The sequence below is a fragment of the Haliaeetus leucocephalus genome, unplaced genomic scaffold, assembly GCF_000737465.1.
Source record: "Haliaeetus leucocephalus isolate CR32 unplaced genomic scaffold, Haliaeetus_leucocephalus-4.0 Scaffold184, whole genome shotgun sequence".
In the NCBI taxonomy this organism is placed as follows: Eukaryota; Metazoa; Chordata; class Aves; order Accipitriformes; family Accipitridae; genus Haliaeetus; species Haliaeetus leucocephalus.
The window spans coordinates 2,937,848-2,950,193 of record NW_010972620.1 but is presented as its reverse complement, the minus strand read 5'-3'; the positions used below and the strand labels follow the sequence as shown (position 1 = coordinate 2,950,193).

The window sequence follows — 12,346 nt, the reverse complement described above, 5'->3', positions numbered from 1 at the left end:
TTAGATCTAGCCTACGAGGGAAATTTTGCTCCAGTTCTAGCTAGCTATCAATACAAGCACATCAGTGCAAACCCCAAATGTAGGACACAAAGCTGTAATTGGCATCACTAGGAAGCTTGCTTCAGTCGGAGGCAGGGAATAACAAGTCAATTTCACAAGGTCTGGGAAACTTGTCAGGAGTCTTTTTAATAAGCAACAGTGAAAAGATAAATAATTTATGTCCTAGGTAACAAACAGTTTAAGTAAAAGAAATACTTCTTAAAAAACTTCTGGGTTTTGTATAATTTGGAAATTTGAACATAAAATACAGCAGCAATAATTTGAGGAAAAATACATATATAAAATGTTGCATTTTAAATTCAGTGTAACAGATACCCAAGTGAAAAAACCACCAGAACCAACCACCCCCCAGAAATGAAGATATCAATGAGAGACAAATTTCCCCAAGTTTAGGAATTATAATGTAGTTCAGTAATTAGATCAAGTCCAAGATTTTCGTAGCAAACATGCAAAAAACACCAAAAAAGATGTGAAACTACCACACTCGTTACTATACTTTTATTTTTAGGAAAAGCACCATAGTTGCATGCAGAGCCAAATCAACAAACTCAGAACATTCATCCTTCAGTGCTATTACTGTTTCAAATCATTAAATAAAAAATATTCCAAGTGCATTCAAGTACTTTACCACCCAATTTCAGTTAACACCAATCTTTAGGTAAATCCCTGATTACATTTGTTCATTCATTATAAAAGAACGAGATACTGTGTTGAATTTAAAAAGAGACTACAATGGAATGTGAATTGGCAGTGGAGCAAATCAATTACGTACCTATCTCACTGTCTTCACAGGCAATAAGGGCTGAGGGAAACTGGGATTTGTGTCATCAAATACAGACATCTAAAGTGTTACCTAGTAAAGAAATTAATGCCACCAGTGTGTACCAGGCTCAAAGCAAAGGCTTATTTGTTAGTGCTGCGAGCTTTCAGCTGGGAGTTCTCAAAATGTTGATTCCAGATAACTTGCAATCCTAGAATGACTGAATCCCAAATCTAATCCATACTCACGGGAGCCTAGGATAAGGTTTTTCTGCAGCAGCAGTAAACACAAACTCCGGTTGCAGTGGTTCCAAACTTCGCTATGTAACACTGAAAAAAATACCAGGAGGTAAGTCCTCCTCTGAAAAGCTTTTCATCCAAAGGAGAGCACCAATCTCAACCCACAGACTTCTGACTTTGGCTATCGTTACCAAAAGTCTTGGTACCAAATGACATGCTGCACTGCCTCTGCTTTTCAGTCTTTGGGCTAGCTGTCCACTGAGGAATCTGAAACAGAAATGTTATGCTTGTGCTTTTAATTTCCTCACAAAGGTGTGTGTGCAGACAGCAGTAAGGAGACCTACAAGATCTTGGTTTAAGTAGATATCAAAATATTTTTAAAGCAATGTGTCTAAACACTGATTTTTTAATAAGTAATAATACCCCTCATACTAAAGCTGATGCGTGTGTAATCACCTTCATAGGGTCTAACCCAAATGTGTCCAATTCATGAGGGATGCAAGGGGCTTCTAGCAAGCTTTAGAATGGACCTTTAACAAGGCAGCTTCTCAATAAAAGAATAATTTTAAAAGCCTTTTCAAATACAGTTTTAAAGTAAAGGTAACTGATTCTTATCTAAGAAAATAATAACCATTCCTGCAAAATTAAAATGGGAAAGGGATTCTGAGTGATACATAGTTATTTAATACTTTAATGCATATAACAAAACTGCATACAAAAGACCATTTCAATCTATATTATTGAAAACTGTTTGGAGTACAGACCGTAGCCCCTAGTAACACACCTAAGCAATTTACATGTCCAGATAATGACTCCCAAAAGTTACAGCCTTTCAGAATAACAATTAACAGTTAGAACTGTCTGTTTCTTTTATTTTCTCAACATTAGTTTCTTTATGTGGCAGCTTCCTTTTTTCTTCTTTCATTTTATTCTGATTCAGCGTGTTTTCAGACATCTGATCCCCACTGGTGGAAACAGGATCTAAAACTACAACGGATTCTGTCTCTTTTTCACTGCTAGAAGCTTTTCTTGTCAATTCTGTATGACTAGTTGATCTAAAGGAAAAAGAATAAAGTATATGAATACAGATAACAGTTCACATATTTGGGAGAAAGAATATAAATATACAGAAAAACATTTCTATTATTAGTAGCACGTATGACCAGGACAGGTCTACTACACTAGTAAATAGATTCATACATTTAACAGCAGTTACATACAGGTAGTAGCAAACAAAGTGCAACAGTCACATTACTCTTCCTGAATCATTTGTTAAGCTAGCCATGGAACATACTCAACAGGAAAAATGAACTCACAAAGCACTGAAAAAATCCTTAGACTTTGAAAGAATCAGTTTAAAGATAGTCTCAGGAATTTATTTTCCCTCTGCTCATCTGAGAGCTGGATTTAGGTTCCCCATAGAGAAAATGCTACCAGTTCCTGTAGTCTGTAGGCTAACAGTCCTGCAGCCTGAAAGGAGAACGCGGCTTCTCCTCCACACCTCCGTCCCAGAGCAGCTTGCGCAGGGCTTTCCCTGTACTACACTCTACACTAGGGCAGGGAGGTAGAGGCAGCGTAACCAGATTTTCCGCTGTGGCTCGGCACCAACGGGCTGCTCATGGTCTCACTGGGAGAGTGCAAATGATTTCTGAAAATTCACCGACTGGATTTTCTGAAATACAGAGGGCGTTAGACCTACATTCTGTACTGCAGAAATGGGGTTACGTCTTGATTGCTTGCAGTGCAGGGATTCTTGCAGATAAAAAGCCCTCCGAGCGGGGAGAGAGGAAGGAAAGGTCAGAGACACCAGGGTTATTTGTAGAGGCTCTGGCATCGTGCTATAAACAGTAAAAGCACTCGTCTATATTCAAAAGCTTTGTACTACTGTTGAAAACATGCAGGCAAATCCTTAGATTAGCTAGAATGCACCAGCAGAGAACAAGGCAAACACCGGGAAAGCACGACCTGAACAAGTCGCAGATCGGGGTCCTTCAGCTGCCGTCGTAACGCTGCTGTACGGGCAGGCAGGCAGCTTGGAAGCGTGGGCTCACACCTCCTCCGCCGCGCTCCCCAGACCCCGCCGCCCCGTGCGCCCGAGGGCACGTAACCAGGCATGCTTCCAGAGGGCAGTCACACGCGCGCGCTGGGCCCATCTTTAGGCAGGGCCTTACACATCAGCATGAACACCGTATAGATGTCCACGCCAACACAGCTACGACCACCAAACTGGGCAAGCGCAAAAAACCCTAGTGCAGCGAGGTCCCACACGCACCCGTGGGTGTGTGGCTCCGCTCTCCTGGGAAGGCTGAATGTAGAGCTGCTGAAGGCAACTGCATTTGCTAGTCCAGAGCCTTTTATTTTTATTTTTTTTAATTTTTTATGCTTACTCATAAGGAACAGCCTTCCGTACTGCTAAGATAACACCCTTGAAAGGAAAAAGTAGAACCAACTAGAGGCCAGCGAAAGAAATTCAGCTACTGGATCCATCTGCTATGAACTGCCCTTTATTGTGACAGTCTTTGTCCTGGAGAAAATGACAAAGAAAAAAGAGGTCACCCCACTCAACAATTAGAGCACAGGGCGGAGAATGTACTGGCTCCCACCTGACGGGGAGAGAGTAAATGTACAGGTTAAAAACAAATAAATAATCACAGAAACAACAATTGTTGCACTTTCCATTTCAGGAAGAATTTACTCAGCTTGCTACTGAAGCACTGGATATAGCAAATGAAATTCCATGTTCAAGCTTTAATTACAGGAATTGTCTCTAATGTTAGAACTTTGGTGTAAGTTAATTAATGCAGAAATTGGTGCTAATAGATACAGTTTCAGACTCATTTGATTATCATCAGAAGCCAGTGATTTCATAAGGAAAATAATGCTTATTTTATGCGAAAGTTGCCAATCATTCCAGAAAATACAAGGTGGGGTATTTTGAATGTTACAGCAAATTAAACTTTTTAAAGCAGTGTAACCAGAAGAGGGTTATTTTAAAAAGTGCTACCTCTGAAAAGCTGATTGCCCAACACTATAAAAATGGTCACAGCCATAAATGCCAAGTTCATTTTTATTTCACTTTGGAGGTAACTATCTTTCAAATCCCAACAGCTGGACTATTTAATACAATCTGGTGAATCAAAGTATAATTCTTCACTGGGCTCACAGTGGGGAGTCTGCATTAGTGTATGGCAGCATTCCAACAACTGATGCACAGCCAAGCGCTCTGAAGTCTGTTTCATTTATAACAAAAATGGATAAAATGGCAATCATATTTACCACCTTCAAAGGACAGAAAAATGAAAGATGTCGATATAAAGTAGTTTAATGGAGAAAACCAGTGATTAAATCAGCGTTTCAAGCATAAAAATAAGAATTACTGTTCAGACTTCCTTGTACTAGCATTCCCTTCTTCAAATCCTTTACACTGTTGCAGCACCAGCCTGACAGTGCTGCTGTTACAGCTGAGGCATTGTTAAAAATTATTAACCCTGTTTCTCAGGTATTCATGGCTCATTTTCAATAGTTTGTCAAGAGCCGAATGCAGACATAATAAAGTTTCAGTGCAAGAATGAACATAATTTTGGTGCTCCCTTTCAAAAAACAGGTTTTACTGCTACAAATAAAGCTGGGAAAAGCAATTAGTACAGATACAGTTAGCCACAGTTTTGAACAATTACAAATTTGTCCAGCCAAAGTATTTGCATTTAGTTCTATGCAAAGCTCTTCCCTCATTAAGATTGTTAATGTTGTTATCAGTATTCTTGTTATTTGTCCAACTATATACATAAGCCAGAAATTGAAAACCTAGTTCTGTTGTACCCATTCATACGTAATTGTTCATAAGTCTGCGTATATTTTTATGACTAAACACATAAAATTTGTACTGTGAAATCCAGATTTAGATGATAAATGCATTTTAGATTAATTGTATGGGATGTGCAAAGTCCCATGCAGTACTGAGGGCTGCTTGTGATATAAGAGTATCAAAAGCGATATATTCTATTTATATAGTTACGGAAGCTACAGAAGGTGTAAAAATAAAGGGTTACGCCTGACGGGCCATCTGTGAACTAGTACTGCCATACCCTTTGTAAATAATTTACAGTAGGAGTACAAAAGGACAAACTAAGGATTGGATTGTCCCCTGAGACTTGGATTTTCTTCGTTTCCTCTGGTTAATATTATAATCTTGGTATTATTTAACCTTGCTTGGTGCTCTATTCGTGAAATCATTGTAATATGTTTCCATTAGAAACCAGAATTTTGTGTAAATATAATGGAAAATTTTATTGGATGAAGTCCCATCCAATTTTCTAACTATATGTAAAAGCAGAAAGCTAAAGGAAACCATTCAAGGAAAACACTGTAGGGAAATCTGTGGGGTTTGCAGCATATTTAGAAAATACTGTCAAAAATCTGTTCCAACAAAGACTGGTTTTGCAAGTACGTAGCATAGGCAGGGGAGACTCCATGCAGATACTTACTGCCTGGAATCTGAGATGGTACGAATGAATTAATTTCTGCTACAAAAGCTGCTACTAACATGGCATCAAATTAGTGTACTTTGTCTTTCAGTGAGCTCCCTAATCTAGTGCCATCATCCATCTTCAAAGCCAAATTGCTTTCAAAACCAAAATAAAACTCAACCGGTGCTATTCCTTACTCGCCAAAAGATGAGATCTGAAGCATTAAGCTAATTTGACGGTTGCTCACCACCAGTTGCTTCTTTATATCATTTAAAAACCATGCCTCCATGTCAATTATAGCTTCCTCTTTGCCTAACTACCTCCCACCCTGACCCCAGCATTCCCATTTTCCTACAAGATCCCCATAACTGAGGACAAACATCCCTTGTGCAATAAAGCTCACACTCCAATCTGTATGTCCTTTCCAAACTACCACGCTAGGAGGGTTTGCCAAGTAACAACAGCTCGCCTGTCCTGTGTCAGACCCGGACCAACCAGCCCACGGTGTCAGGCTGTACAGGAGAGTGGGTCTCAGCTCAGCGGAGTGCCGTCGTGGTCTGTCCGGGGCATGCCAGACCACAAGAGGCGAGTCAATTTTATCCTCAGTCAAAAACCTTTATTGAGAATAAAAGCTGAACTGCAGATGTGTTTATTAAATATCTTAGAATTCTTAACAAGGCAGGGGAATACAACTGACAGGACCAAAGGCTAATACCGAACAACAGTAAAAAATAACACCAATTCCAAGTCTTGAAAGTCTTCAATGAATAGAAAATTCCATCACACTACAGTATTTGTCAAAAATAAATTACAGGGAATACAAACAGTGACACTAGTGAATTAGTCTGTTGGTCCCCCCCCTCTGATAGTACCAGTACTATCTATAACACCAGGCATCTGTGAAGAAAGTGCAAGAAACCTTCTCTGTTTCAGGAATGCCCCTGCTAAATCTAGCTGAGTAGAAAGGTGGTCAACATTGCAGCGAGTAGAACGGAACTGCAATCTTTAGTATGGAAATTGTTCCCATTTTTAGGTGCTTTTTTGAAAGTGCTCAAAAAGATTGGCAAATTCATTTAAATGAGGGATCTTGGAGAGCTTCTACCTGCACTGAGAGAGCACACAAAAAGTACACTCTAAGAAAAACGCGTGACAGTAGCTTTTAAAACAGTTAAAACTGAGGAGACCCCAAACTTCCAGAACATCCCATTGTTTTCTTCATTTGTTGTTCAAACTAAATTGCCCATGTTCAAGCTGCACTGGAAAACCTTTGCAGTTCTGTCTAGCTGAGGCTGAGCTGCTTCCCGCAGAGCTGGTAGATGATTCAGAGGTACTAAGATTACAGCCAGGAGAAGGAGGACAAATCCTTTAATTGTATAAAATCATCAGATTAAGACTAACCCTCTCTGTGGTTCACTGTGTTAGCGGAGAACTCTGCTGCCCAGAAACAAAATGTTTACAAAGTGCTGGAAAAAAAACCCCAAACCCAAAACCCAGGGGCAGAGCCAGACACACCTTTCCCTTCTGTGTCTACACACCGCAGGGAGTCAGGGGAACTCTCTTTGCTCCTAAGGGAACTAAATTGTCACCTATTCTCTTCTAAGCAATTGTCACAGAATTACACTCATGCTGGGTTAAACATTTGGGAAGAGATTTGCAGAGGAAGTTACCTGAATACTGAGGTAAGGCCTCAATTTCCCTACAGGACACACATTATTGATGTCTTCCCCCTCAGCACCACCTCAGCAAAACCACACATTCCAAATCACCTCCTTAATGGCTTCAAACCCTTCTTCTAACAATCTCCTACGCTGAAATAACAGCTCACCTAGTGGTTCGAAACCCAAATTTTTCTTCTGAATTAAGTTCTCCGAGCTATCATCACTTAGTGTGGTTACAGGAAAGTTTCAGAATCAACCGGTATTTGTCAACGTTACAACCCTTTTCCACAACCCCTCCTTTGGCTACTGACACGAGTGGCCCAGCTGATTCAGCTGGAGTCCAGTGCTTTGGTAACGCTTAACCACAGGAGTAACCACGTTAGGTGCGGAGGCCTACCTCAGCCAAAGACTGAAATTCCTTACCCTGTGTGCATTTAGGTTGGATCGTCACTGACTCGGGGGTGGGGAGGATCCAGGGGTTTACTCAATGAGCTGACTTCTGTCTACATGCTGTTCACAGGTATATTTTCAAGACTGGGTCTTTTTCAAAGGCGTCCCCTTCTTTCTCCACGAGAACAGGTGTGCTGAACTGTTACTCAATGTGAATAAAGAATGATGAATAGGGCTGTTTGCATTTAAATGTCTGTATTACCTCCTCCTTCAGATTACAAGACTTAATAAATGGATGTTGCAGCAAAGAGAGATACCTCGTGCACAACTATTCCTAAGGTTTTCTATAGGAAGCTGTACATTAAAATCCAGGTGAAGAAAAAAGAATAAACACTGCACTGCAAGAGACATCTGGTAATTATTAGACATGTAATCCTCTACTGTGCTATAAAAGGTTTGCTTAGCTGCTGCAAACAGTTGAAGCAGGTCACACCTTTGTCAGTTCTCAAGGAATTGCAAATGATGAGACAGCTGCATCCTTTTACCTCAGGTGTGAATACGGAGAAGAAGAGCCACAATAAATCTTTTGTATGCCTTTGTCATTTAGGGTATCTGGTCAAAGCAGCGTACTGTTTGTTTAGTTAACACAGCCTACTTTAGGAAATAGTGTGGTGCAACAGGAGCAGATGCGTAGAGGGAAACAGCCTGTGTTTCAGACCCATGTCCTCATAACACACGTTTCAGGGGGGTTATTCACTGACCGAGCTCTCTTGTGGCCCCTGGGCCAGTCATTAAAGGCTGGATCATGTCTTCTGGTTTAGTTTCACTCACCTAATGAATCCAGGGATCCAGTTTATGCACTAAGACCACTCCAGGATACAAACCAAAGCATAGCAAATGGGGACAATAGGGAGATTTGCTTCAGAAGTGCTCTGCTGATCCAAACTAAACTGCTAGTATAGCTGTACCCAGGGAAGCCCAGAAAACTGCCTAATTAGAGAGCCAAGTTGTCAGACATGTTAAGACAAATGAACTTCCTTCTGATATCTGCTTCAAATGAGCCCTGTTTCAAAACAGCGCTTGCACACCTTGGAGTCTGGAGGCTGCTTCTACTAACCTTTGCTGCAAACAGTACCCAGGAGAAAAAAGAAAAGTAACTGCACTTCAACATGGTATGAAGCATCTAGGTTATTTCTGCTCCTCCCTGCCAGCCCAGCAGCAGAAGAGTATGAGAGCCCCAGCACCTTCCCTCTCACTGGAAAACCATCCTCAACAATCAGCCTTTCCCATTAAGCAGGTTTACACCAGTGACTGATGCAAAGCAGCCCTGCAGCACTAAGGAATCTGGCCCAGCACATTTGTTTTAAGGCTTTAAACAGATAAATTAAAGTGAAATGTGTCTTTTAGGATGTCACTGTATAGGCAAGCTGAGAAATAAATTGAGCTTCACATATGCTTTTATAACACATAACAACTGTGACTGTCAACACAAGATCCTTTTCACTGTCAATTCACCATGCATTCTGTGAGACCTTGGGGCCTGCAATTATTTCATTTCCTTTCTTGTAAATGCAATTTCCACTTAGTTTGGTGGAATAAAGGTAGGCAAAAGGTGGTAGGAGTTGCTGTATTTTCTGATTAAGGTTATCTGCTCAACATTGTAGAAATCCACAAACTACAAACACAGTATTTTTCAAGAAGAACCTCACCTTTCTGTCAGGGTAGCAGTTCAAGAAAATGCAATGGCATTATTCATGTCAAATTAACTGTTTAACAAATCTTCATCTTTCTGATTAAATTAAAATGAAGATCATCTTTCTTCTAAGGATACTTAAATGAAATAAAAGGGGAAAACACATATGATTGGAAAAGGCATTCTGCTTTTAAAACTTGGTGCAAATTAAAGAAAATTGTAGAGCATAACAGGAAATTGGGCTCTTTATCCATTCAAAAATAAATGATAAAAGTACCTGCGGAGAGCGAAGTAAATATCAGTTCATAAGAATAGATGTGAACTGAATTTCCAGTTCATTTGTTGTGACTTACTCTTTTGAACCAAGCAACAGACACTTGCTAGAATTGGTACTGGTGGTATGTTTTAACTGATAGAGCAGGAAATCAGCGGTTTAATTAGCCATGATTACAATATTCTGCTGATCTGATTTGTCTCATCTATTTCCTTTTCTTGAAGTGACAAACCAACAAACAACCTGGCAAGGCAACTGAAGCAAGTGCACAGCCTAAGTTCAAAAGGAGCTTGGTATTGTAAAACAAACCAATCCTCCGTGGATCTGTCAGAAATAAATATTTCTGAAGCAGGTTTAACTCTTTGATGCTTAACTGGCACCTTGGGTCTTCAAACTGTTGTGACGAAAGATTATTCTGCCACCTGTGCAAATGCAGCACTAACTGTATTTTTTGTTTTTGAAGAATCTTAATCTTGAGATTTCAAGGTAATTCAGAATTTTTAGCAACAAACATTTAAAAGTAATAGTCAGGACTTGTTTTGGTCCAACAGATACTGCCCCACACACCTGCATATAGACCAATATGACTTACATGACTCTATTTTTCACCATATCATCCTAGAATGACCTTTTTTTTAAATCAAGACTTAACTGTATAATTATCATCCCTCTTCTCTTCAGGATATGGAAAAAAACCCTCAACCTTGCTATTCCTTAAAAACTCTTTGAGTTCTTTTTTTTGGCAGAGAAGATGAACTTTTTTTTTGAAGAATGTTCACAGATTTTATAGGAAAAGAACTTTATTACAGAGAGTTTGATTTCTACCTCCATGTGAGGCTGCAAATTATTTAAGGAGTCAGTGGTAAACAGCTGCAGACTGTACATTTATCCTGTTAACCAAATTTGCTATTAAATCACTTTCAAAATGCACCAGCTAAACAGATCTGGTACTCAAATATATCTAGAAATCCATATTCTACTTACTGTAATGTAGGCTTGAAGCCCGTGACACCCTTAAGCTGGTTAGAGACAGGACCTGAGTCAGGTACTTTGGAACTGAATTCCGTCTCCAGGTCTTTCTTGTTCAACGCTGTTTGTGCAGCACTGGCTCCCAAACCTAGCACAGGCAGAGATTTTGATTCTGATGTGGCCAAGGTTCCAGTGGGACCTAAAACCCAAAGAAAGTTTAATGCTTCTGTTATCCGGATTGACTGGTCTAGAAACAACAAATAAGCACAGCAGAATTCAAGCTAACTGCTTGGAATTTTAACGAACAGCATCCAGTGCATGCAGAGTATCAAAATACTGTATTTGCAGCTTCTGCTCTCCCCACCAGGATTAACCCTTTCTTGTACCACAAGCAGGGCTTGCTATATTGACACAGTCATGCACTCAGTCCCCTTGCCTTCTGGGATGGTAAGTCCTGCTGCCCACACAGCGCTACCAAGTCACAACTTGCCAGTGCTCTCTCAGCCTGAAGTGCAACTGGAGCAAGAGCCAGCCCAATGACAAAAAAGCCTGTTCTCATACTAATGAGAAGTCAGTGAACTGTCTACCTACAAAGTCCAAGCTAAAACCATACAGTGACATTAAAACCAGCCACATCTGCATCGACTATGGCATGCACTTACACTTGCACAGACTGTGTTTCTAGCCAGGCAGAACATTAACGGGTTCTTACCGATGATGATAGTAAAGCATAGCTTTAAAAACTGCAGGCGCTTGCTCTGCAGAAGAGGTTAATTCAAAACATTAGTCCTAAATCCTCATTTCTCTGGTTACCATTACTTTCAAGAGTATTTTCACAGTAGGCTCACACTATTAGCTCCAATAACAATGTCTGAGCTCCAGGCAGGACAGAGGAACCTGTGTATATACGGCTGTGTGCGCAGAAAATCCTGACAGAGGCATCTCTTGGAGAAAATGGGGATGAAAAGCGACAGGTGTGATGGGGAAGTGAGTCACTGTAGAAGTAAGCAGGGTTCTCCGTAATGGCTGAAATGGCAATGGTCTGGAAAAGAAAGTAAAGCTTCAAGAGTCACTTAATGCAGGGAGAGGAAGAGGACTACAAAGGAGTCCAGCCACTTACTGCCACTGTCCTGGTCAGTGGTTACTTTCCGGCGTCGCAGAACTCGTTCCAGCTCTGTTTCACTGCTGTCTGTTTCAAGGGACTTCAAGCTTCGGGAACTAGTTGATTTATTCAATGTTTCCTAAAGCAAGAAATAGGCATGAAAAGCTCTCTGAGGACCTATTATGCCTTGCCAAACATCTCACGTGCACAACGCAAGAACCTTTTAAACTGCAGAAAAGCAACTGCAGTTCTAGACCGGTGTGCAAAGCTCTTCCATTAGTACAACAGCGAGCATCTGGGGATTGGCTCACCAGTCTTCCCTCCCCTTACTTGGATTTCCCACTTTAGAGATTAACCATACTTACCTACACATTAGAGGGTTGATATCAGGCTTGAGAGAGATGCTCTGGATCACTACTGAACAAATTCTGATGTTTGCAGGGAACTGCCAATTTCCTCCATCTTAATATTTAAAGGATCTTAAAAAACTGCTACAGCGTTATCAAGCCCATAATTAACCTCTATTAGCAAAAAGCCAAAGATCCATATTTTACGGCTCCAGCATGTTTTATATTTTAGCGTGGTCCTTTGTTGCTGCATCCTGGTGTGCACACGTATCTGTAGAAGTCAGTACGTACTAGCTGCAACTGCAGCACGTCATTATATCCTATAATCCAGCTGATCTGTCGTAAACCTGACCCTATATCCACATACTTCATGGTTTCTCTTACGCAG

General features: G+C 40.5%; 1 protein-coding gene across 1 annotated transcript in view; it reads right to left on the bottom strand.

The window, feature by feature from the left end:
• Positions 1 to 1,528: 1,528 nt before the first annotated feature.
• KIAA1598 (KIAA1598 ortholog) overlaps positions 1,529 to 12,346 on the bottom strand; it is a 55,853-nt gene continuing 45,035 nt past the window's right edge. The window contains exons 14-16 of the mRNA XM_010564708.1: positions 11,630 to 11,750; positions 10,525 to 10,708; positions 1,529 to 2,114 (exon numbers count right to left, since the gene is read on the bottom strand). Coding sequence (XP_010563010.1) covers positions 1,904 to 2,114; positions 10,525 to 10,708; positions 11,630 to 11,750 — 516 coding nt within the window. The 3' untranslated portion in view covers positions 1,529 to 1,903. The remainder of the gene's footprint in view (positions 2,115 to 10,524; positions 10,709 to 11,629; positions 11,751 to 12,346) is intronic.